Here is a 27867-nt window from a genome sequence, read left to right on the forward strand (position 1 = left end):
TCAGTGGGAGCAATTTGGCCCCACCGTTGGTGTCAGTGGGAGCAATTCTGCCCCATCGTTGGTGTCAGTGAGAAGAATGCTGCCCCACTGTTGGTGTCAGTGAGAAGAATTCTGCCCCACTGTTGGTGTCAGTGAGAAGAATTCTGCCTCATCGTTGGTGTCAGTGGGAGAAATTCTGCCCCATCATTGGTGTCAATGGGAGAAATTCTGACTCATCGTTGGTGTCAGTGGGAGAAATTGTGCCTCATCGTTGCTGTCAGTAGGAGAAATTCTGCCCCATCGTTGGTCTCAGTGAGTGGAATTCTGCCCCAAGGGCTGGATAAAGGCAAGCAAAGGGCCACATCCGGCCTCCAAGCCACAGTTTGGAGACCCATTATGTAGCATTTACTTCCTAGAATTCATATGCCGTTAGCTCAGAAATGCAGGCAGGAGGGTGTGCTTAGCTGAGAAGACTCCTCCTGGAGGAATCCTGGGATATGACAGGAAGCAGGAAGTGACTTAAAAAATGTAAAAAAAAAAAAAAAAAGTACAAAACAATTAACCATAATAGAATTTCCTATCTATTTACTAATGTTTGCAGCATAAGTGTCAAAAAATAGTCAACGTTGATTGAGCCAGTGAAGTTCCGCTTTCAGCTCTGTGTGCATATTTCCTAGTAACAAAGTACCAATTAAAAAACATGTCCAAAAACCCCAAAAATGTAGGGGCCTATTTACTGCTTAGAGGGTGTGGGGACTGTCTACCAATCACATGAACGCTTTCATAGTCTGTGGTTGGCATTTATACCCACCTCTGTACCCACTGCTTCTGGAAGGACAAAAAGATTGGGGTCAGTATGTTTTAGGTACATTTTTTTTTTATTATTTAGGGTCAGTGGTTTTTAGGTAGGATAAAAAAGCACACTATTGTTTCTTGGCCCTACATAGGGTTGTCACTTTTTCTTCAAGCCAAACCCGAACACTTTAGCGGTACACAGCAATTTTAAATTTTTCTATTTTTTTTAGCATACACTATAGGATTGTAACAGATCTGCGACACCTTTTGGGTGCTCCAAAGAGAATAGTAATGTGGCGTGCATAGTGCCCCCTATCAGGCCTTGTTCTGAGCCACATTCCTGTCTTAATATTGTGTCTGGGTTTCAGGTGGGCTGAAACTCGGACACATGATTTAAAACCTGAACTGTATGGGTGAATCCCAGACAGGTGGCAACCCTAGCCCTACCATGGGTACAAACAACAAACAAACAACAAATAATATGCACAATTATAGCATCGTTATGAATCTGCCAGGAGTAAGTGAATTTATTTAGAGTTTTGGTGGTGGGTCTTAATGGCAAGAATTATACAGCTAAGGGGTTAATGTTGCCTATTATTTACCTTCCCTGGTTCCTCTCATGCCCCTCAGCAACGTGTTAATTATATTTTAAAATAAGACTTCACATTTTTATTACATACCTTATTTAAGATGCAGTGATGTCATGCCCTGTGCTTCTTTGTACAATGCAGGCAGATCGTAGCTGCTAAATTAGACTGCATGCCCAAGGACTTGACACGGCATCAACTGCTTCTGCCCAAGGGTGAGGTAGATGTGAAATAAACCTCTGCAGCTCAATATTGCTTGCTGTAGCAAAAGGATGCAGTTCAGGAAAGGTCCACTGGCTCACAATCCAACTGAATACCTTTGGTTGTAGGGACCATTTGTTGGGATCCAGAAATCCTTGGGATAGGCGATTGGCATCTGTGTTTAAGTGGGCTGGAAGATAGACTACCCTTAGGTCCTTCAGATTCCTCTCTGTCCAAATGAAGATGGGTTCTACTTCTACTGTTGGTTCCACCTTGGTGATATATGTGTGATATTGCAGCTCTATTGTCTATCCAAATCAGAACAGATTTTTCCTTGATCTGAGAGTGCAAATGCTGTTGATGCAAGATAAGCCATCTGGATTTCTAGGATATTTGTGATGATGTCTGCCACATTGAACGCCCATCTCTCTTGAACGAACATCTGATTGCAATGTGCCTCCTAGCCTATTGCATTGGCATCTGTGGTCCAGAAGACGTGCCTTAATGTATGTAGCTTTACAGCCATCTCCCTCTTTGTCCACTAGTGCAGACCCCTGTGCATCAAAGTTGTTTGATATATGGACTGGGAAAGACGGTTTGCGCCATTGCTCCAGGAATTCTAGCTAAAAGGTGCCTGAGGTATCCATGTGTCCATGGGACCATCTGGATACAAAAAGACCAAAATCCCTATTAAGTTGAGTCAGCTTGAGGCTGTTATGTAGGACCATGTCCTCACTCTCCTTACTTTCTGAATGATCGCCCACACTTTCTGAGATGGCAGAGACACGTCCCTTTTGCAGTGTTGAATAAGGCGCCTAAACTTAAGAAAAGATGACTCGTTTGATGATTTACCATCCAACCATATCTTGATAGTGTAGGCCACATCATCCACCTGTGTTCCACTAGCTGGGCTGGATCTTTTGATAAAATGAGGATATTGTCTGGTTAGTGATAAGAACTGAGACCCAGTTCTCATAAAGAAGCTTGGATAGTGTTCCGAGCCCTCGTGAGGGCTCTGAGGGAAGTGTAGGGTCCAAAGGGGAGACTCTGGAATTGTAGATGGGCCTAGTCGACCGAAAATTTCAGATACTTCTGTAACAGTTGTATGGGTGCATGCAATTAAGCATCCCTGATTCCCCGGGGAATCAAGTCTGACTTTCCTCCTGTGACGCCGGTAACCTTTCTGCAAAGAGTGATTTACCATCAAAAAAAGGGTATTTATACTGATTTTGTTTTCTGACCACAGTACCCATATGGCTTTCACAAGTCGTGATGTTGATCTTGCGAAGTAACAAATTGTGTGCATTACCGTCTCACAAGTGAAGTCTGCTGAGATACATAATTCATCCAAAGCCTTGACTATATTTTCCCTAGGAACATTTTGCTGGATCACTGTTTCCATGTTTTTGGTCCATGCCCACAGGGCTTTGGATACAGATAAGGCAATTGCTGACTTCCAGGTGTTTACCTGCCATTTGGTAAGCTCCTTTAAGTTGGGGTCTATTCATCTATCTAAAGGATCCTCAATTGAGGCTGGATTATCAATTGGTTAGATAAAATTATTTGTTATACAAACCACTACCGCCGAGGATAAAGTTTTCCTAGGCAATTAAGAGGGAAAAAAAATATTTTTTTTCCTTTCCTCTTCAACAATTCCTTTGATAGCTTCCATCAGAGTAAGCCTATATGCCTGTGTATTCTTGAGGTCTATGGATCTCAAGTCGCATCAAGGTGGGACCAAAGTAGTGCAGGGACTACTTTGAAGTCGCTGCAACTTGAAATCACACAGATAAACGGTACTCATTGGAAATTGTGGGTTACGACATATGCGACTTTGCAGTCCCAAGTCACATGACAAGTCGCACTCGTGGAAACCGAGCCAAAAGAAGGAAACCTGCTTCTTTAGAAATGGGAAGTACATCTTTTGACTACTCAGATGTAGTGTCAGCTTCCTCACAGCCAATAGCTGGCTTTACGGTCTGGACATAAGGTTGACCTAGGAAAAAGTTGAAGTCTGAGGGACGAGCTCTTCTGAGGTATCCTCAGATGGCCCACCATCATCCAGATGTCTAGGAGGGATACTTGCTGTGTGGTTAGAGCAGGCATATGCAATTAGCGGACCTCCAGCTGTTGCAGAACTTCAATTCCCATGAGGCATAGCAAGACACTGAGAGCCACAAGCATGACACCCAGAGGCATGATGGGATTTGTAGTTTTGCAACAGCCGGAGGTCCACTAATTGCATATCCCTGGGTTAGAGGATTCTCTCAAGGGTGGACTAGGAAGAGTTAACTTCTCTGGAGGAGATTGAGCTAATTGCTGCAATGCAACTGCTGTTGCCTGTCCTGCTATGCATGCCCTGCCCCTCTTTTGAGTAGGAGATCCTACCTGTTAACCCTCTGACTCTCTGTCTGCTGCATAGACTAAGACAGCTTTTGCAGACCAATTGACTGGTAATGGGATGACCCCGCATGCTCGGCATTTAGGGATTTGAGAGTTGGTGAATGTGAAGAACTATGTCTTTTCACTTATGAACCCTCGGCGCTTGCATGGTATCCTGATCTGGTTGGGGCCTTCATAGGTTTGGTTATGTCGCCTTGTTATCCGCTTGGACTTTTTCTGGCGTACAAGGCTGAAAGACATAAACGTACCAGTATAAGTGCTCTTTTTTTTTTTTTACTCACCTGGACAACGGTCCCTACCTTAAATGTTGGAGAGTGTCTTGTTCGGGTGGTGTACTGGTTATTTTAGGCAACAGACAGAAAAAGCAGCTGGAGAAAGATAGGAAATGGTATTTCTGGGTAAAAAAAAAAAAGAAAAGAAAGAAATATTACATTTACCCTGGCAGGGTAAGTATTGCAGAGTATTGGCAGGGTAAGTATTGCAGAGTATTGGCGGGGTATGTATTGCAGAGTATTGGCGGGGTATGTATTGCAGAGTATTGGCGGGGTAAGTATTGCAGAGTATTGGCGGGGTAAGTATTGCAGAGTATTGGCGGGGTAAGTATTGCAGAGTATTGGCGGGGTAAGTATTGCAGAGTATTGGCGGGGTAAGTATTGCAGAGTATTGGCGGGGTAAGTATTGCAGAGTATTGGCGGGGTAAGTATTGCAGAGTATTGGCGGGGTAAGTATTGCAGAATATTGGCAGGGTGAGTATTGGCAGGGTATGTATTGCAGAGTATTATGTATTGCATTTGCAGATGTTGAACTTCAACACCCCCCCCCCCCCAAGCAAGCATACACCTCACCTTGTCACCTGTAATTGTCCACTAGATCTCGACTCGATCGATTCGCCCGGCCCCTGCTCTCTCTGCTCGCCTGAGTCGCCTCTCACTCTGCTACTAAGTTCTTGTCACGCGGAGAGAGAGAGAGGATTGTGAATATCACTCCGCAACACCATAACATTATATGCTGGCCGGGACTTGTGCGGTGTGCGGAGCGGGTGCAGAAGACGTATTCTTCCACGTCCGAAATACAGGAAAGAGTCCCTCCCCTGCAGCCGCATACTGAAATGAACACAGCGCAATGAGCGCATAGCACATAAAAAAAACTTTACCGAAAAGGGGGGGGGGCAGGGGCATACCTAGAGCATTTGACACCCGGGGCGGATCCTATATCTGGCACCCCCCACCATAAAATGTAAAAACACCCACTGTGTCCCCTGCATACCTCTGCATCCTTCAATATCTTTTTGTCACTACTGTGTACCCCCCTCTCCACAACTGCACCTCTGGACCCCTTTAAATTACACAGCACCCTGCACCTCTGGACCCCTTTACATTACACAGCGCCCTGCACCTCTGGACCCTTTTACATTACACAGGACCTTGCGCCTAAGGACCTCTTTACATTACACAGCACCCTGCACCTCTGGACCCCTTTACATTACACAGGACCTTGTGCCTAAGGACCTCTTTACATTACACAGCACCCTGCACCTCTGGACCCCTTTACATTACACAGGACCTTGCACCTAAGGACCTCTTTACATTACACAGCACCCTGCACCTATGGACCCCTTTACATTACACAGGACCTTGCGCCTAAGGACCTCTTTACATTACACAGAATCCTGCACCTCTTGACCCCTTTACATTACACAGCAGCCTGCACCTCTGGACCCCTTTACATTACACAGCTCTTGTACCTCTGGACCTCTTTACATCACACAGAAGCCTGCACCTCTGGACCCCTTTACATTACACAGCTCTTGTACCTCTGGACCTCTTTACATAACTCAGCACCCTGAACCTCCTGACCCCTTTACATTACACAGCCCTTGTACCTCTGGACCCCTTTACATTACACAGCACCCTGAACCTCTGGACCCCTTTACATTACACAGCCCTTGTACCTCTGGATCCCTTTACATTACACAGCACCCTGCACCTCTGCACCCCTTTACATTACACAGCCCCTCACAGCTCTGGACCTCCTGCATGTTACACAGACCCCCTACAGTGCAGACCCCCCTCCCTACCATACAGACCCCCATCTACAGTGTAGACCCCCCTACAGTACAGAATCCTCCCCTACAGTGTAAACCCTCCTACAGTACAGATCCCTTCACCCTACAGAGCAGACCCCCCTATAGTACAGACTCCCCTACAGTACAGACTCCCCTACAGTGCAGACCCCCCCCCCCCACAGTGCCGAATCTTCCCCTACGGTACAGACCCCTCCCCCTACAGTGCACAGACCCCCACAATAAAAAACCCCCCTACAGTGCACAGACTCCCCTAAGGACCCATAATGTACCTCGATCCCAAGGCAGCGGCATTGCAGGGGGGAGGTGCGAGCAGCACCCGAGTGGAGTGACACCTGTCGGCTCAGTGATCCGGGACCCGGCGCAATAATCCCCTTCTCTCTGTGGTCGCGTGACTCACATTGCGCCGTTCTGATCAGTCTCGGCAGCGGCTGTCACTCACAGCCAAGCAGAGTGAAGCCGCCTCTCCCTCCTCCTTTATGTCTACACAGTGCTGTGCATGGAGGAGGGGGAGGCGGCTTCACTCTGCCGCCCACTGCCAGTGCCTCGGGCTCTCTCTGTGTGGGCTGTGAATCCGAGGCAGGGCGCTGTCTCCTCTTCAGTTGCAGAGGGGGGTGCTGGAGGGGGGTTGTAGGTCACTGATCGGTGGAGGAGGAACTTTTTTTTTTTATACATAAAATTTTGCAGTTCAGGTTGCCCGAGCCCCCCTGCTGGTCAGGCCCGGTACAGCAGGGCCAGTTGTACTGACATATCAGCGGCCCTGATTCTGTGTGACGTGATGAACAATTCTGCCATAACACAGGTGAACATATCTGCTCTGCAAAATAACAGTTCTTCTGTACATGAACATAACAGGTAGTATAGCAAATGACTCTGAGCCAGCTACACTAGAATATATATTCCAAAGTTTTCTAGATATGGAGAAAATAAAGAGTAGCACCAAGGCTACACTGTCTAGTATGTCTTTAATGGAAGTCCTCCTTTGTGATTATCATATTTCCAACTTTGTTTAAAGATGTATAAGATCTTATTAAGTCTAACTGAAATGAATGCTCAACTTTTTCAAAAGTAGAAGCAGAAAAAAGATTCCTCTAGAATATTCAAACATACAAGATTCCAGAATACGATATACGATAATGAATAGGTTGCATAATATTCCCACTGATAATGAAAAATAGAATCCAGAAGAATCGCCCACATGTTGGAGAAGTCAAATAAGTGTTTTATCAAGGACGTGCCCACAAATGTGTTCAAAATGCTTTACCCCTTTTTCGTCTGCCCCCTCACCCTGGGTCTTAAAGTGGATGCTGGAAGCATTTTCTTGGCTTTTAGATCATGTGATAATTGTGATTGGCTCTTAAAGTCATCACATGATTAAGAGCCTGTCCTACCAGCTCCCAGTTGTTGCTAAGTGACTGGGAGCTATTGGTGACAGTGCGGTCCCAGTGCTGTGGGCGTGTGATTGATTAGCTCTGCCTAAACTGATAGTGAATTTACTTCTTTAATATTTCATGTGATATTTGGATAAAATGAGCCATGTGATCCAAATATTGCATGCAATATTTAGTGAATTGAGGCAAGGGTGTGTCCACTCTGGATGGATGAGCAATGGAGACACCTTTGGACAGCAGCATTGTCAGTCTGGGGGAAGGGTAGTGTTAGATGCACATTTAGATGGACTTGACTAACAATTTAAAGCTAACTCTCCAGGTAACACTTTTTAGGCCCCTTTCACGCGAGCCAGACTCCGCTGAACTGGTTTGTTCAGCAGGGGATCTGTCCGCTGATGCTGTCTCTCAGATGATCTCCCCACGCGAGTCAGGACATCCAGCCTGAGAGACAGGAATCCCTGGTGCACATTCAGGGGTACCTGCCCAGACGGTGAAGCGTTCCAGTGTGAGGTGAACAGTTTGGTCAACAGGAGAGCCTGCCTGTTCCAGGATGTTGGCTTGGGCTTTGACCCCACAGGATCTGGGTGAGTATGCTTTTGCCCATTTGCAGTAAACAGGGACACTGCACCACAGAAGGTTGCTGGTAGTCATCTTGCTAACACTTGTAGTGCCACAGGGATGAAGGATAAGGCCATCCATTTCTGGGGACACTGTATACAGACATCATTGTCCTTTTACCTTGCTGAGAAAGATCCTGCCTGCCTCACTTGATAATCTGGGCCAGTTGTGTTGTTTGGCCCTGCTATTCAGGAGTTTAAGTGCACCAACAAATGTGGCTAGCTGAAGACACCACATCTTATCTTTTCTTCAAAAGGACTGAAGCTACTAGTGCCATGTGGGCTCTGTATATGCATTGGGTGTGTGGGACAGCTTATCTAGGAAGTTAAGCCATTACCTGTTGACTTGAATAAAGTGTTTAAAGTTGGGCTTGTGGTGTCAGGTCACAGGAGAGAGAGACCTGACACAAAGGAAGTCATTCCTCTGCTCTCCTCCTGCCTGGAATCATAGAGCCAACCTGATAAAGGTAACCAATCCGATGTAACCACTTAAGCCCCGGACCATTTGGTTGGCCAAAGACCAGAGCACTTTTTGGGATTCGGCACTGCGTCGTTTTAATTGACAATTGTGCTGTCGTGCGACGTGGCTCCCAAACAAAATTGACTCCTTTTTTTCCCCACAAATAGAGCTTTCTTTTGGTGGTATTTGATCACCTCTGAATTTATTTTTTTGTGCTATAAACAAAAAAATAGCAACTATTTTGAAAAGAAATTTTTTTTTTCTATAATAAATATCCCCAAAAATATATATATTTATAAAAAAAAAAAATCCTCAGTTTAGGCCAATACGTATTCTTCTACATATTTTTGGTAAAAAAACGCAATAAGCATTTATTGATTGTGTTGCACAAAAGTTATAGTGTCTACAAAATAGGGGATAGTTTTACGGCATTTTTTTTATTGTGATCGCGGGACCTGCGATCACCCTCACGGAGCTCCCGGCGGGCGCACAGACCCGCAAGCCCCCTTTTAAAGGGCAAGGTACAGGTACATGATTCTGGCTGTACGTGCCCTTCTGCCACAGTATATCTGCGTGAGGCGGTCGGGAAGCGGTTAAAGTGTCATATTGTACTTTATTTGCCATTTAATTGTGCCTCTGCTCTTGGGGACATTCTCAGGTTTGGAATCCCCTGAAAGCAGCTAGAATATAGGATTGAGAGCTATATTGCTCTTAAATCTCAGTTATTGCTCTCTAGTTGATTGTTGGTTATATACTGTTACTGTCTGTTATTCTACCACAGAAATATTGTAGTAAGGACAATTTCTGTGTTTTATCATAACGTGAGTGTTTCTCATTGGTCATTGCACTTACACTATTGCCAAGTGTGCCAGAGGGGGCTGAGGCTGTTATTAGGGTTGAGAGGCAGAGTAACGGACTGAACAAATAAAATCAGCTCCTTCGGGGGAATCGCTACAGTAATATATTTCAGCTTACCAATCATTAGATGTGGTGGCTGCATTCGTTATTTAGGCTTTTCCCCCTCTGTTTTCACCTGGGGATCTGGCCAGTAACACACCTCCTGTATTAGAGTGCCCCCACTCTGGATGAGTGAGAACAGGAGGCATCTTTGGACACCAGCATTGTCAGTCTTGGGGGGGGGGGGGGGGGAGTGTTAGATGTACCAGCAGATTGAGATATGCTAACAAATTAAAGCCGAATTCCAGCTCACACTATATACGCAGTTACAGCAAACAGTTTTTTGTTTTTTTCTCTTGGGATAAGGTTTTTATGTAAATATAATAAAAGCTGATCATTGTAAGCACCCCTGTCACTGGTAAATGGGTTGTCTCAATCCTCTAGCTGCTAAATCTGCAGAACTGTGTGTTCTGTTGAAAATTTAATGACTAGATCATCACATGACAATACAGGACAATACAGGAAAGGAAGCCTGAACAATAAAACAAATGCAGACGCCACATCTAAGAATTGATGAGCTGCCCTATAATACAGTATGTGTTTGCTTTTGGGGTTAATACCACTTTAAGGAATATTGCTGATTATGGGCCAGTTCACATCAAAATGTGTGCATTCCTGTGTGGTCCGGCGCTTTCTGGTTTTCACAGCCCATTCATTTCAAAGGGCTGTCAAACATACCAGAATGTGGATAAAGTAGTGCAATTGCTACTTTTTCATATTGTGTCACAGCATACCGCATGGTACTGCAGTAGCATGCGATTTGGTGGCTGCAAACAAGGCATTTGGGGTACTATTAACAATTAATGGAACCTCGCATGTCTTGCAAGGACAGTGCGCATTCACATGCGGTGCAGGAAACAATCAAGGAACGTGCCTTTCCGGAACGCGTTTTAGCATGAACTGACCCGAAGTGTGAGGATACATGAAAATATGAGTGCTGTTTTTTAAAGACAGATTAACAACTAATTGTCAAGTAAAAATCAGAATTATCAACTAAATCTTCTTAATGACTTTTGTCACTGGAAAAGTGGCAAAAATGACTTTAATGCCAAAACAAAGTAATTGGGACCGAACACGCCTTGTGTGCCTGGCTGCATGGTGAAGGAGTTAAGCGAGAGAATACATGAGGTCCATGCACTAGTGCTTGGTGGGACCCTATTTTGTCACTGGGAGTAAAGTTTCACCCTGGACTGGTGGAGTGAACATACCTGTAGGCTCAGCGGTGTCCCTCCTAAACGCAAACATGTAAGATGTGTCGTAACATGGGACAGCGCTTATCCACTTAAGAACCTCCCCATAGCAGATATACTGCTACAGGATAACCATTCTGTGCAGAATCGAGTGTATATACTGTATATGTGATTCTGCACTTTCGCCTAGGGGCGTGCTGCTTTTGCTGTGATCACTCACAGCAGAAGCCGATCTGCGGGTGCCAGGCAATGGATGTTCACCAGCACCCAACGATCGTTGACCAGAGACACAGAACAGAGCTCTGTAAACAAGGCAGATCTCCATTCTGACAGGGGGAAAGTGATGGATTTTGGACCTCTGAAAAGCTGGGAATAAATCCATCACGGCTCTTAGTAAAAGCAGCACACTGTTTACACACCAACACTGGCTAGGCACACAGTTAACCCCGTCCTAGATGTTTAACCCCTTCCCAGCCATTGTCATTAGTACATCGATAGTGTATATTTTTAGTTCTGATCACTGTATTAGTGTCACTGGTTCCCACAAAGTGTCATTTAGTGTCCGATTGTTCACCACAATATCACAGTCCCGCTATGAGTCGCTGATTGCTACCCATTACTAGTATAAAAAAAAATTCCAGTATATATCACTCGATTTGTAGATGCTATAACTTTTGTGCAAACCAATCAATATATGCTTATTGGGATTTTTTTTATTTTTTTACCAAAAACATGTTGCAGAATACATATTGACTTAAAGTGAATGTAAACACGATTCATTCAATTTGACCTGGGCACATATATCTGCAGTGTTTACTAGTCTAGCTCCAAAGCCCTAAGTCTTGTGTCTTTTCTCCTGCTGTGTTCCTCTGTTATTAACATGATAACGTCTGACAAGTTTTCCATCACAGGAGATAAAAGCAGCCAGAGATTTGTGTTGGGAAGGGTGCTATAAATAGATTAACAGACAGCTTGTCTATTCACAGCACAGCTCTGCACATTCTTTCCTTCCTCTGCCTATATGGATTGGGGCGTGTGCCTTTCCTCCAATCAGCTGTCACACAGTGTATGCCAAGACTCCACTCCCACAGCTGAAACAGGAAGCAAACAATCTTAACACAATGTGCACTTTCTAAACAATATATAAATTGGAAGACCGCAGATATACAAATAAAAATTTATAGAGGGAGATTTTTTTCATCTCTGTGTATCATATGAGGCACTTCACTCGGTATAGGAGAGGGTTTACATCCATTTTAACCAGTTCCCTACCGCTGTATAGTAAAATGATGGCGGCATTAGCCCTTCCTCCTTCCGGGTGGGCGTCATGATGTCCTTTACTTTTTTGATGTCCGCCGGGCACCCTCGATTGCTCATCACAGAGCAGGGAGGTAGATCTGTGTGTGTAGACACACAGATCCATGTCCTGTCAGGGGAGAGGAGAACTGATCGGATGTTCCTTGTACAGAGGAACACCGATCGGTCTCCTCCCCACATCAGTCCCCTCCCCCCACAGTTAGAATCACTCCCTAGGACACACATTTAACCCCTGCAGCGCCCCGTAGTGTTAACCCCTTCCCTGCCAGTGGCATTTATACAGTAATCAGTGCATTTTTTTACAGCGCCGATTGCTTTATAAATGTTAGTGGTCCCAAAATAGTGTCAAAAGTGTCCGATCTGTCTACCGCAATGTTACAGTCATGATAAAAATCAAAGATCGCCACCATTAGTAGTAAAAAATAAATGAAAATTAATAATAAAAATGACAAATCTACCCCCTATTATTGTGTAGACGCTATAACTTTTGGGCAAACCAATCAATATACGCTTATTGGGATTTTTTTTTTTACCAAAAATATGTAGAAGAATACATATCGGCCTAAACTGAGAATTTTTTTTTTTAAATAGATATTTATTATAGCAAAAAGTAATAAATATTGTGTTTTTTTTTTTTCAAAATTGTCGCTCTTTCCTTGTTCATAGCCCAAAATATAAAAAACACAGAGGTGATCAAATGCCACCAAAAGAAAGCTCTATTTGTGGGGGGAAAAAACGGTCAAAATGTAATTTGGGTACAATGTCCCATGACCGCGCAATTTTCATTAAAAGTGTGACAGCGCTGAAAGCTGAAAATTGGCCTGGGCAGGAAGGGAGTGAAAATGCCCTTTATTGAAGTGGTTAATTTTATGAAGATTTTTTTTTTTTTTTTTGCATTTTTTTATTGGATGTTTTATAGCAGAAAGTAAAAAAAAATAAAGGTTTTTTTTTTAGTTTTTTTTTTTAATTGTTGGGTATTTTTGGTTTATAGCGCAAAAAAAATAAAAATACAGTGGTAAATACCATCAAAAGAAAGCTCTATTTGTGGGGAAAAGTGACATAGATTTTATTTGGGTACAGTGTTCCATTTCAGTTGAAGTAATTTTCAGCTGAAGTAACGCAGCGCCCTATTGCAGCTCATCTCAAATGCCGCGTACACACAACCAGACTTTTTGACGGACTTGGTCCTGCGGACAATCCGACGGACTTTGTAGCTGAGGTCTGCCGGACTTTCAAATGGACGGACTTGGCCACACACGATCACTCCAAAAGTCTGACGCATTCGAACGTGATGACGTAGCATAAGGAAGTTCATAGCCAGTAGCCAATAGCTGCCCTAGCGTCGGTTTTAGTCCATCGGACTAGCACACAGACAAACAGATTTTTCCAGGGCCGTCTTTAAGGCAGGGCAAAAGGGGCAGCTGCCCTGGGCCCTGTCATGGTTGTGGGGCCCAAAGCAGCTGCCTCATACTTGCCAACTATCCCAGTTTGAATTCCCTTATCCCTTGAGTTTTAGTCCTGTGCTATATCTCAGTGTGAAGTGCTTCTACTAATGCTGCCCAGCTCTGCCCTATTGTTGTGTACAGATGACTCACCTGCAGACCATGTGTTTACATGTAAACAACTGCCATTCATATGTAAATAGCAGTTGCATTCATATGTAAATAGATGAGACCGGCAACATTGATATGTAAATAAAGGTGGCATTCATATGTATTTCATGCCCCCCTGCAGTGAGGAGAGGATGTGCTGTAACCTATAGCAACCAATAAGTGAACAGTATTACTGTACAGTAATCTCTAGCAACCAATCAACAAGCAGAAATCATATGCTGTAACCTTTAGCAACTAATCAGTCAGCTGTAATGTGTGCTGTAACCTCTAGAAACCAGTTAGTAAGAGGAAATGATATGCTGTAACCTCTGGCAACCAATCACAATCGCTGCCTGATCTGATACAGTAAACTGATTATAGCTGCTATTTATTGTATGTCTCAGAGCAGGTGGAGAGCGAAATTGCAGGGGGGGGGGGGGGGGGCAAGAAAATGTTTGCCCAGGGTCCAGTCAATATTAAAGACGGCCCTGGATTTTTCGACCGGACTCGAGTCCAGCGGACAGATTTGAAGCAAGTTTTATTTCTAGGTCCGCCGGACTTTTGAGAAGAAAAAGTCTGCTGGAGCCCACACACGATCGAATTGTCTGTCGGATTCAGTCCGTCGAAAAGTCCAGTCGTGTGTACGCGACATAAGCTGGGGAACCGCCATAATATTTGATATTTACATGAACGCGGCCTTGCCTGGTCCCAGGCATTGCTGAGCGCACACGGGAAAGGTAACCTTACTTGCAGGACGTGTATGCCCCGCCCACAACAACATTTTTGAAATATGTCTGGAAATCTTTTATATAAATTTGGTTATAATCCAGGTTTAGCGCCCCTTCAGTATAGAGGGTGGTGCAGCACACATGGTGTGCAGGCAATTATATCCTGCGATCAGCCAGACAACTTAGAAATGTTGTGATCGTGTGTTGATTTCTCCCCGCTGGTGGTTGAGTAAACAGCTGGGGGATTTATAACATGGGATTTTGTGTGAATGAATCACACTTGTACTTGCTACATTGTATTCCTGCTAATGGAAAGAGCGGAACGCTTTGAATTGCCACCTTGTATAATCAGCTGCAGACAAGGAATGACGTCGCCAACACATTAATAAAATCTGTGTTTGCTGTCATTTACAGTCTATTGAATGACTAACCTTTCCTAGTTGCTGCATTATTGCAGTGATTTTGCTTTATTCCACGTGGCTACAAATGTTGTCGCATCATTAGAAAATTAGTGTGTTGTGTTCGTACAATAGGGGGATTCTGCGTTGGCATAACTGACAAGCGCTGCGGTGTGACTGTCACTAGCGAAATACTAATCATAAGCTCATGTAACTAATTGCAGTGCACTAACATTAAAACAAAAACCGGGAAAACAGAACAATTACTGTACCAGGATGGTAAGTTACCATTAATTGCAGTATAAATATGAAGGATGTATTGAGTGCTGACAGAGCTTCAGCTCACAAGCCATACTAATCATCATACCATGAAACCACAATGGGTGTCAGGAAAAATAAAAATAAACCAAATACCAGCTTCTGACTCTCTCGGATATTGGCAGATGGTGAAAAACACCAAATGAAATGATAAAAGAAAGTACAGCGTGTGTGAGACCTCTTCTCCTCTACATAGAATTGGGCAATTATTGGTGCCGGAAGAAGGAAACATTCCCCTTGTGTTATCTGTAATTTGGTATTTATTTCTGTCTGGTTTATGAAGGGCAGAAATAGCTTTCTATGTTACCGGCACAGGCGTGCGCACAGGCACATCCTAATCACCCTATGCGGCTTGGGGCCCCCTTCCGCAGCGCTTCCCTCCTCTCCTGCCGGCTGCCCTCCTCTCCCGCCGGCTGCTGCTGTGGTCACACACAGATGATGTTTTAGGATGAGTGGGCGACGTGGTAATGTCATTGACCTTTCTGAATGAACACCGTGATTGGTACCATGTGTTCGAGCTTTAGGGTGTACGCCCTAATACAATAGACTGTGCACACCTATGGTTACCGGAAATTGTTAGGGACTGCTGCTATGTAACAAGAGACTGCTTCCATGTAAGAGTAGACTGCTGCAGCAGTCTGCCATGTAACAGGAGACTTTCAGAGACTGCTGGGTAATAGGAGACTGCTGTTGTGTAACAGGCAGCTACCAGAGCCTGCTTCTATGTAAGGCTGGGTTAACACTGATGCGAATTGGATGCAGGTTTCCTCAGCATCCAATTCGCATGGCAGGAGAGTGTGACCGACTCTCAAAGGAGCCGGTTCACACATCCCCTCGGTGGCTGCAGTCCACATTGGAAAAGGGTCCTGTGCGTCTTTGGCTCAGTGTTAGGTGCAAATCGGGGCACAAAATGCGGACCTGATTTGCACCTGAATCAGTGAACAGACACACACCGCACCCCCTGCTGTGACCTGCAGCTTCACCGGTGTGAACCAAGCCTACCCGGAGACTGCCAGAGATTGTCATATGAAAACAGAGAGCTGCAATGTTAAAGAAGACTGCTAGAGACTGTTTCCATGTTAGAAAACACTGCTAGTTATTGCTGTTCCATTACAGGAGGCTGAATGAGGCTGCCACCACATTACAGAAGAGTCCTGCCATGTTAGAGGAGACTGTTCCCATGTTTGTTTCTTATGTAGCACCAACCCGAAGGAGCCGCTTGAGTATATACAGTTCTTTACTCTGCCTCTCAACCCCAAGAACAGTCCCAGGCCTTCTGGCACACCTAGTAGGAATGTTAGTGTAACAGCACCAATGACAGATACACGCTATGATAAACCGCAGACTGTAGGGGTTATTTACTAAAACTGCAGCGTGTAAAATCTGGTGCAGCTCTGCAAAGAAACCAATCAGCTTCCAGGTTTTATTGCCAAAGCTTAATTGAACAAGCTGAAGTTGTTAGCTGATTGGCTACCATTCGCAGCTGTACTAAATTCTTAGTGCACCAGTTTTAGTAAATTCCCCCCATTGTCTTTACTGTGATGTTTCTGTAAAATAGTAACAGACAGTAGAAGTATATTTCAAGTAAATTAACTAAAGAGTAATGACTGAGGATCAAGAGCAATATAACTCAATATTACGGTCAGGCTGCTTTCAGGGGATCCCTCAACGGCGAATAACTCCAAGAGCAGAGGCAAACGCTGTAATAACAACAAATCACAAATGGCAAACTTTATACCGGATTGGTCACCTATTCATTGCCTTTGAGTCCAGGTAGGAGGAGAGCAGAGGAGTGGCCCTCGCTTATGTCAGACTTCTCTCTTCTGTGCCCTGACACCACGGGCCCACAAACTATAAACATTGCACCTAGTCCAGAGGTCAATTGGCTAACTCTTAAGACAGACTACCCTCGCTCACGCATCACATATACTAACCTCTGGGTTTGTGCGCATCTCCGTAAGCCACTTTTTGTTGGTGCACTTAGGTATCCTGCTTGGTAGAATACAATTGCAGTATACTGGCAGTATCCGGGTAACAAGGAAGACACTGAAACTGCTCAATAGGGAGTAACTGTGACCCAATTTCTGTCAAGTATGGGCAAAGTGAACAACGTTGTCTGCAAGCAGTATGCTTGTGTCCTGCAAATTGGCAAGTGTCCACTCACCAATCCTGCAGTCAAGGCCAAGCGAGATGTCCTGAAACAAGGCAGGCTCTTCAGGTAACCCGACTGCTACCTTACCTCTGAAACACTTCACGCCATTGGTACAGGTGCCTCTGGAGATGCACTGGAGATCCCCTCTCAGACAAGATGTACCCCAACTGGCCATGGATGCCTGGAAGGACGGTACGCCGACCCCAGAGGCAACCCCTCTCCCTAGGTACGGTCTTCTCCTTGCCTCGTGACCTCTGTCTCCCCTCAGGCAGACAAGGTGGGACCCTTACTGTTTTCCTCTCCAAGAGTAAGCAGGGCTGTGTATTCCTGTCCCCACAGGAAACCACGTGTCCCACTATCCTTTGCAGTTCAGATGACTGTTTATTGGCTCTCCTCTTCCTGCCATTAGGAATACAGGGGAGGGAGCAGAGTAGGCTGCTTGTGCAAGCGCCGCTTGCATACACTGACTGTATGAAGAGGAGAGGAAGAGGAGAGAAATCCCCTGCAGGAGATGACAGACTCTCACTCTTTAGAAAGCCTGTATGAATCTACCCCAGCGGCAGCCGGAGGAAGATGCGGGCCCGTGGGGCACCCACTACATTTATTAGCTACCTAATATATATATATGTATGTATATCACCTAACTTTAAGCACATATGCCACACCCTGTGAGTGGTGAGAGTTTGTACTACACCAGACCTCGAGCAATGCTTTTCTGTATTGGAGTGTAACTTTTCTCTTTAGGTCTCATGCACATTGGATGTTTTTACAGCTGCTGTTTGTGGCTTCAGGTTTTTTTTTTATTCTGCTATGTGCCCATGCACACATAGGCTTTTATCAGCATTTTTTGGCAGGGGTGTTTTCTGGCTGGAAAAAAAACTCCAGAACTAGTGGGTTTGAAGAGGAGTTTTTCAGCTGCAAAAACACTAACTCTAAAAAGCGCAAAAAAAGCTGGAAACCCAGCTATTCTGCGTTTTTGAGCAATACGATTTTGTGGGAATATAGTTTTGCTAAACAAATTCTACAGCTAAAGCTACTGGCGTTTTTATAATATCCAGTGTGCATGAGGCCTAAAGCTGTTGGACTATGGTTTCTTTTTCTTTTTTTAGTTCAGCACTCTCTGTCTTTGCTGGAATCATCGCTCCCTCCTTCTCCGCCGCCATTTCTCCCTTTGCATTTCCAATCCCCCCTTACCATCTCCACTCTTCCCCCTCCATTTCCATTCCCCCTTCTCTGTTCCCACTCCCTCCGCTTCCCATTCTCCCTTTTCTCCATCCTGCCTCCCCACCCCTGTTCCCCTATCTTCATTCTCCCCTCTCCATCGTCAGTATACCCCTGCTTCCTCATTATCCTCTCCCCATTCCTTCTTTGTTTTTTCAGTTCCATCCTCTGCATCAACCCTCTTACCTCTGTCTCCGTTCCCCACCTCTCTGTCCCTCATCCTACCATTCATTATGCCTTTTGTTTGCCGGCTCTCTGCTGTGTATTGTTCTCATCCGTGATGGTGAATGTGAATTATTATTTGCTCTGTGCATTAGACAGAGATGGATAAAGAGTCCATTTGTAGACGAATCACGATGCTCTGCGCTCCCACCTGTAGGAATTTCTAGTTATTCTACAATGAAAATAGGACATATTATTCAATCCGCACGTGATGGGTAATCAGGATAGATCATGTCTATCAAGGGGCCGCTCATCCTCCACCATGTCTTTTATAGGGGACCTGTCACTGTATGCAGAGCCACCCAAGTTTTTGGCATCCCACCCTCTATATATACATATTATATTGTGTGTTGCAGAAAATAAAGCTTCAAGTGAACGTATCACTCTATCCACGATATTTCTTTACCAGCTTTCAGTGGATTGGCTGTAAATGAACACATGAGAAGACATACTGGTACTTGTATTTTTTAGCATTGGTGAAACTCCATATTTTAGATGTGTCTTTGTATTTCAGCAGTTATGCTGTGAGGGTGATTGACTGATAATGATATATTGATGGTTGTATAATGGATTATTGGTGGCATTTGGACAGTTGTGACCCATCCATTCTGATCCCTGTTGGCTCACAATGTTATCCCTAATTGTGTCTTTCAGTTCCCCCTCGGATAGTGGAAATCTCTTCCAACATAGCCGTCAATGAAGGAAATAACGTCAGCCTGAGTTGTATTGCCACCGGAAGGCCAGAGCCAGTAGTGACCTGGAGATATCTGTCTCCTAAAGGTAAGTGACCGCTGGTTACCCGCACTGCTATGTACATGATGGTTTTGAAAGTGTACTTGGTGCACTAGTGCTCAGAATTCAGTCGCTCCGTCTATAATGCTGTACTTATGAATAACCCCCTCCCGGGTTTGTTTCCCAATACTTCTGGGCCTGGTTGATGTCACGTCACCAGGAAAAGCTGAAAAAGCGGGACTGATTTACTAAAGGCAAATAGACACTGCAATTTTCAAAGTGCGGTTGCTCCAGAGCTTAAAGGAGAGACTTCTCCTATGGGTCACAGCAAAGCAATTCGTTATGCCCTCCTGTGACCTGTTTTCAGCAGAAAGCAATCTGAAGGGTGCTTTCCGCTGACGTCACTTCTATCAGTCAAGGCAGCACATCATCCCAACTTCTGAAGTCTGGATCCGCCAGCCGCCTTGACTGATGGCAGTCTCAGAATCTCAGCGAGCCACTGAGACGGACGCTCCCTGCCTCTCCAAAGCTCATCACCCCAATGAGCGTGAAGGATCAGAGCAGGAGAGATGCTGACTGACAGTCAGCATCACTCTGCTCAGGAAGAAGTGAGAACTGAGCCATCGGCAATATTTGGTGGTTTGGTTCTTAGTGCAGAGATGCCACCTAGGTAAGTATGGTTCTCAAAAAATAAACAAAAAAACATACTTTTATTTTAATAAATACAGAAGATCTGCTGACTTCCATCATCCAATCATGTGCAACCAAAATTATTATTTGTTTTTATTATTTTCCTTACCTCATTTACTAGTCTCTGGAGCAGCTGCAACTGCAGAATGCAATTGCACTTTGCAAAGTGCACAGTTTATAAGTCTTTAGCAAATCAACCCCAGTGGGGTTGATTTACTAAAGACAAATCCACTTTGCACTACAAGCTCACTGCAAGTGCACTTGGAAGTGCAGTCGCTGTAGATCTGAGGGGGACATGCAAGGAAAATAAAAAACAGCATTTTAGCTTGCACATGATTGGATGATAAAATTAGCAGAGCTTCCCCTTATTTCAAATTTTCCCCTCGGATCTACAGCGACTGCACTTTCAAAGTGAATTTGCCTTAAGTAAATCAACCCCAGTGCGTCACTACTGCAGAATGTTTAACTCAGCCTTGGTGTTAAATGTGTTTCCATATGTGCCAACAAGTGTATGCTTGAAATTCAGATTTAGCGTGGTCTGCGGAGGCTCATGTATGTGGATTTTAAGTAATTCTTTCACTTGTCATTTTTGCTTTTCCCGTATGAAGAAAAAACTATTTTGTTATTTCTGGGTTTGGGGGGGGGGGGATCACTTTTTCTTCATTCAATTCTCTAAGATAGATATTGTGTGACACACAAACTGCAGGAAGATCGATTTGTGTGGAACGCACTACAGAGCAAACCACCTGCCACTGCAGGAAAGCACGGGGCGGTGAACGTGGGAGAACGGAACTCCTCGGAGAGGAATTGTTTTATCATCAGCTAAGGTGCTGGATCCAGCCGTCCATCTTCATCCACAACCAGCCGACTGGTAGAAATACCACTGCTGTGTGACTGGACCTCAGCCACTTGTATCCATGGTGTTCATACTGCGCTATTCATCGTTATTTCTTCACTCAATAGAAGGAACTGTATTTTCATTGTTTATGTATTATGCAGAGGAATGTTCTGTGTTTTCCGCTCTGGGCGATGTTAGCCGTCCGCCAGTCGGTCGGACTGTATTTATAACAAGAAGCTGTTTTTTTGTGAAGAAACCCCACTGTGTAAATTCTGCTAATCTCTGCACTAATTCCCGTGTCTAAGTCCCCGGTATAGCTTGACCCTGCTGAGTTCTTATATATACTGAGAATAGGACATCTTTCTATGTCTGCGGGCTGGACATGACACTGAATGATTTTGTAGATTTATATCCTCCTATAGCAGGGATATGCAATTAGCGGACCTCCAGCTGTTGCAAAACTACAAGTCCCATCATGCCTCTGCTTCTGGGTGTCATGCTTGTGGCTGTCAGAGTCTTGCAATGCCTCATGGGACTTGTAGTTCTGCAACAGCTGGAGATACGCTAATTGCATATCCCTGTCCTATAACATCTCCTATTTATTTTCGGTATCTGTCTTTTTTCCATGTATCGTAACACTTTGCTGATCATAACTGACCAATAATGTCACAGTCTGTACATCAGAGAGCATGCTGGGACTTGTGGCTACTCAGTGACTAGAAGACCACTGCTTCACATAAGACTCTCTCTACTCCCTCTATATAAGAAAGGCAATGTAGATCCATGTTCCACCTCCATATTACAGTGGAGTTCGGCTCTCATAGCCCCTCCAGCCTGTGTGAACGTTTCATAGCTGAGAATTTGGGACTCTGCAGATCCTCAATAATACATTGAAGAGGATGAAAAATTCATGGCATTTCTCCCGGCTGTTTATGCTTCTGTCCGTCTCACGTCTGCACTTTTCTTCACAGCGCTCTGAATGCAGCACGACACCTTCCATGGACAACATCAAAGTGGTCTGAGCCATCTAGTGGGTGGAGACAGACCTCCAATCCTTCATATTCGCTGTGTGACTCCTGAATAGGAGGTTTGAAATGTGATCCCAACCCTACATACAAAATATTCCCAAAAAAATAAATTCTGTCTCCCTATCTTATAAATACTGTTATATTTTTTACGATAAATTTTATGCTGTATGCTACCATCATTATAGCTAACACCCCTAACATACTCAGTGTTGATGAAGGACCCTTTTCAGTACAACCGCTCCCAAATTTTTGTCCTGACAAGTCTTCCTTGAGGCTGCGGTAAGTAAATGGGTTCCTGTTGATGAGGACCTCTCACTGTCCCAGCACCCAATTGTTCCTACCTGGGAGCACACAAGCTATGTTCACTTATGTGTAGATAATATGGTGGGTTGACCAGCATTGTACACTCACTATAATTACATTTTACTGACCATGATAGCCATGTGAAAATAAGGGGTCAGTTTTTTTTTCGTATTACTGATTTATTGAATTTGTACGTGGAAAAGGCTACAAAACCGAGCCATTTGGGCATACCCTGGCTCATTAGGTACACAGAACAAAGAAAAACGAACAACAAACATATTCCTGTGTGCACTTTGTTTAGACCAGGGCCTTTTCCCATTGGGAATGTGGGGGAATGCACCTCCAGCACTGACTGTATGTAATGGCAAGGGGTGTTGGGGTGTGCTGCAGGGTCTATTGATGCTGGCTGTTGTGGGATCTAGTCTCGCTGGAGGGGATCTATTTTTGCATGAGGGTCTATTGTTGTTGGTGGGGGGCTTATTGTTGCTGGGGTGGGTCCTATATTGCTGGGGGGTTAGTTATTGCAGGGAGAGATCTACTGTTGAAGGAGTGTATTGTTGGCTGCTGGAGAGTCTTATTGATGCTGGCTGTGGGGAGATCTGTTGTTGCTGCTGGGGGTCTATTGTTGCTGGGGGATTTATTGTTGCTGTGGTGTATGAGGGGGGGGGGGTTGTTTTAGGGCAGTCCATTGTTCTTTGGGGGGGGGGGTCTATTGTTGCTAGTGAGGGCCTTATTGTTACTGGCTGTAGGGGATCTATTTTACTGCTTTTCTTGTTATCATTAACATATTTCATACAAATGACTTACCACCACAAAATGATACTTGGTTCTTTAAATGGGCAGCAAAGGGAGGTGGGTAGAGGGTGGAAACAAGGAACAGTGCTTAGAGGTGTATAGGGGCAGAAAAAGGGGGAGTTCATGCACCTATTCTCTCAGAAGAAAAAGCCCTGGTTTAGACCACAGACAGGCTAAATACAGAGCCAAAGGGGTTGATTTATTAATAGCAAATAGACTTTGAAAAGTGCAGTTGCACTCTTCAGTGCAGGTGAGTCAGAGCTTAGTAAATGAGCAGAAGCTCTGCTGACTTCCATCATCCAATCATGTGCAAGCAAAAATGCATATTTTTTCTTGTATGTGATTGGGTATTCTTTGCAAAGTGAATATTTACTTAATTTACTAAGCTCTGGAGCAACTGCAATTTGAAAAGTGCACAGTAAATCTGCCCCAAAGTGTTGGCTTGCTGGAAGCAGCTCTTTGGAATGACAACACTTGCTCAGCTACAACCAAGATCACCCCCTAATTAGGTTACTGGGGGTACCTTAAGCCGTTATAAAGTAAGGGACCAGTTTGACAGTGACTTACTGACAGAAGAGCATTGCTGAAACATTCCTGTGTTGTCTAAATCTAACCAAGAAGGTAGACCGAGAGCTGTGTTGGGCACTTTGCTGCTGCTGGAGGGAAAGCCTTTTTTTACAAACAAGCCAAAATCTCTTTTCTCAGAAAGGCAGAAATCCCTCTGGTCATTAAGGGGTTAACTTATAATGAGGGGAAAAAGGAGGCCAACATTGCTGACTGTCATGCTGGTCCTATTGCATTAGTACATGAAGTTACTGACTTACAGGCGATAGGGGGATATGTAGACCTTCCTGATCTGTCTGTAATTCAGAAAGTATTGATGCCTAAAGATTTATTTTGTAGCCAGGTGACTAGAAATTTGCAAAATATCGGGGCCTTTAACTCTCTTGACAAGTTCTTTTGACTTAAAGCAGAATTCCACCCAGAAATAGAACTTCCGCTTTAAGGGAAGGTGACCCCCTGACATGGCACATTTGGCATGTCATTTTTTTGGGGGCTAGCGGATACCCTCTTTTTAGAGGGTCCCAGCTCCCACTTCCTCCCGGGGCTCCGTGGCGCCGGAAGTCAGTTCACCTCTCCCCCCTCCCCCTCGTCAATCATCTGGGAGACGTCACTGTTTCCAGATGATTGCCCGGCCAGTCACACCCCGCACGCGTCTCGTGCATGCGCAATGCGTACCCGGCTGTGAAGCCACAGCCGGGAACCCACATTGACAATGCCGAAGCCGCAGAGAGGAGGGTGAGACGAGTGGGGCTTTGTTCCCCCGCATTGTTGGAACCTGGGACAGGTAAGTGTCCACTTATTAAAAGTCAGCAGCTGCAGTATTTGTAGCTGCTGACTTTAACTTTTTTTTAAGTGGAACTCCGCTTTAACGTGCCTTATGTGAAAAGTGACAGTTGGCTGTTTTTATCACAACCAGCACATAAACTGTAAGATGTACCCAGACAATTTCTCCATTACAAATTCCCGCATAATTCAACATTTGATTAGATGTTGTTGGCAGATGTTGCGCTAGTTCAAAATCTTTCTCACCTGATTGTCTGTGCTAATCTGGGCACACAATACAATCAGATCTGTGTCTGAGACTGGTCCATATATGACAAATATGGCAGTGTTTTTTGATGCACGGTCAGTCTTTGAATAGTGGGGCTCAGTGAGTGATCCTAATTCTTCCCCAACCATTGTCTATAGAAGCCCCTTGTGTGTCTGATGCTCCGTCTAATCCGACTCTCACCACCCTCTGATTCTCCTAGTCTGATCCTCCTGCTTGTTTAACTGTCTGCTGTGTGATGACGCTCACCCTCTCCTCTCATTATTGTTCCCCCTGGAAGCGTGGAGCCGCCTCTCGACCCTGACCCCTCCATTCCCAGCTTCTTCTGAAAATTGTCTCTTTTCATGCAAAGTAAACAGTCGGCCCCACTGTGATAATGTTTTACAAGACTTGAGTAAGCACTGTGAGGTAACGGAGGTGTCAAATGCTAATTTCTTCCATTCCAGGCAGAAAAGGTGCATTCTGCCTTATGTGTATTTATAGCAGGGGCAGATCTGGTGATTCTTGAGTCAGCAGAAATCAGAAAATCTCTTGGTGTATGTACAATGCACCATCACAAGTGACAAAGCAGAGCTTAAAATAGCTAGATGCAGAATTCACTAATGTGTGAGATGTCTGCAAAATAAAATCACCCTTCACAATGATTGGGAATAAACTAGGGAATAGAGAAGGGCTAATGTGACATTTAGCCCTCCATGGCATATAAAACTTCACAGATTGTCCTTTATGACATCCAGAGTATAGCCAGAGGATGTGCAGAACAAGCAATGGGCAGATCACAGCACCTAGCAAGAAAATCTGAGAATTAGGATGTGGGCAAAGCACAGCATTCAGCAGGGAGAGCGGTGGACTAGGATGTGGGCAGAGCACAGCATTCAGCTGAAAGACCAGAGGACTAGGATGTGGGCAGAACATAGCACTTAGCAGGGAGACCGGTGGACTAGGATGTGAGTAAAGCACAGCACTCAGTAAGGACACTGGTGGACCAGGATGTGGGCAGAGCACAGCACTCAGCAGGGAGACCGGTGGACTAGGATGTGGGCAGAGCACAGCATTCAGCTGGAAGACCAGAGGACTAGGATGTGGGCAGAGCATAGCACTTAGCAGGGAGACTGGTGGACTAGGATGTGAGTAAAGTACAGCACTCAGTAAGGACACTGGTGGACTAGGATGTGGGCAGAGCACAACACTCAGCGGGAAGACCAGTGGACTAGGATCCAGGCAGAGCACATCCATCAGCAGGGAGACTGGTGGACTAGGATGTAGTAGACAGAGCTCAGCATCCAGCAGGGAGACCAGTTGACTAGAATGTGGGCAGAGCACAGCACTTCGCATTGAGACCAGTGGTCTAGTATGTAGGCAGATCACATCTCAGCAGGGAGGCTGGTGGACTAGGATGTGGGCAGAGCACTGCACTTAGCATTGAGACCGGTGGACTAGGATGTGAGCAGAGCACAGCACTCAGCAGGGAGACTAGTGGACTAGGATGTGGGCAGAGCTTAGCATTCAGCATTGAGACCGGTGGACTAGAATGTGGGCAGAGCACAGCACTCACCAGAGACCAGTGGACTAGGATGTGAGCAGAGCACATCACACAGCAGGAAGACCATGGGACTAGGTTGTGGGAAGAGCACGTCACTCAGCAGGGATACCAATGGACTAGAATATTGGCAGAGCACAGCAATTAGTAGGGAGACCAGTTGACTAGGATGTGGGCAGAGCACAGTACTCAGCATTAAGACTGGTGGTCTAGTATGTGAGCAGAGCATAGCACTCAGCAGGGAGATTGGTGGACTAGGATATGAGCAGAGCACAGAACTCAGCCGGGATACCAGTGGACTAGGATGTCGGCAGAGTGCAGCATTCAGCAGGGAGACTAGTGGACTAGAATATGGGCAGAGCACAGAACTTAGCATTGAGACCAGTGGTCTAGGATGTAAGCAGAGCACATCACTCAGCAGGGAGACTAGTGGACTAGGATGTGGGCAGAGCACATCACTTAGCATTGAGACCTGTGGACTAGGATGTGAGGAGAGCACAGCACTTAGCAGGGAGACCAGTGGACTAGGATGTGGGCAGAGCACATCACTCAGCAGGGAGACTGATGGACTAGGATGTGGGAAGAGCACAGCACCCACTGGGGAAATGAATGGGCAATGCACATTAGCCAGCAAAAAGACCAGGGCACTAGGACATGGGCAGAGTGCAGCACCCAACAGAGGAGATTATGCAAAGAGGATGTGGACAGAGCACAACACCTAGCATTGAGAAAGGTGGACTAGGTCATGGGAAGAATGCAGAACCTGGCACAGTGATTGGCGGATAATTTATCTCCATGTGTAGTCACTCTCCAATTTTAAGTCTATAATCCCCAGGCCAGATTGTTGAAAAGCTCAGTTTTATCGATAGTTTGCTTCTCTGCAGAAGTTTTTGGGCAACTGTTGCGTACCTGCTGGATGAGCCTGACGTGCAGTGGGAAGGCTGTCTCGTACAACCCCGGCTCAAGGGCCACCGATGTTGCAACAGTGGCCACAAGAGCCTGGCGGTGTATGGATGCCTGGTTCGTCTTTGGTCTTGTCAGTTCAGCTGGTGCAGCAGGAAACAGGAAGCAGGCTGGTGAGCTGGGGAGACACTGAATACGTAGTCAGACAAGCCGGGTTTGGTAACAGGTGATCAGATGTAGATATAGACGACAGGCAGAGAATGTTCAGGATACAGGCAAAGTTCGGCAACAGGATATTAAGAGGTATAGAGCAGAGCGTGGTTACAAGGCAGGCCAGGGTCAGGATAGCAGAGATCAATCGTAGTCAAACAAGCCGGGTCAAGCACAGGAAACAGATCGGATTGCAGGAACAGGAAGTCACAGGAACAGTTATGAGCTGCAGACCAGACAGCAAAGACACAGTGCTGCTGAGGTGTTTAAATAAGGCAGCCTGTTACCAATCACTGAAATTAGTCTGCATTATTTTAACCCCTAGGTGGCAGATCCATGACAGCAACACAATAAATTATGATCCTTTGAGTCAGCCGATCACTGGAAAGCCCCCGGATAGTCTGATTGTCTCGACGAGTCTGTAGTATGACGGGCACAACTTTTTATATGATTCCATTCAGTCGAAAAATATACAGCTATAATCTGGTTGTTAGAAAGCACGGACTGTCTTGCCCATGTGAGTGCAGCATTCTCCTGTACTGTGACTGTATATCAGCCGTTTTCTCCTGGAGCTTGATGTGCACGGATAGCGCAGTCTGTGCTGG

The 27867-nt window shown here is 45.2% G+C and overlaps 1 protein-coding gene across 8 annotated transcripts in view; it reads left to right on the forward strand.

Moving 5' to 3' along the window:
* The window catches only part of LOC143934346 (neurotrimin-like), a 1051135-nt gene that overhangs the window by 914312 nt on the left and 108956 nt on the right, over positions 1 to 27867 (forward strand). For all 8 annotated transcript variants that reach the window (XM_077457895.1, XM_077457899.1, XM_077457900.1 and 5 more), the window contains one exon: positions 19266 to 19391. In XM_077457895.1, coding sequence (XP_077314021.1) covers positions 19266 to 19391 — 126 coding nt within the window. The remainder of the gene's footprint in view (positions 1 to 19265; positions 19392 to 27867) is intronic.

The sequence above is a fragment of the Lithobates pipiens genome, unplaced genomic scaffold, assembly GCF_037356315.1.
Source record: "Lithobates pipiens isolate NorthernLeopardFrog02 unplaced genomic scaffold, aLitPip1_a1.2 Scaffold_27, whole genome shotgun sequence".
Lineage (NCBI taxonomy): Eukaryota > Metazoa > Chordata > Amphibia > Anura > Ranidae > Lithobates > Lithobates pipiens.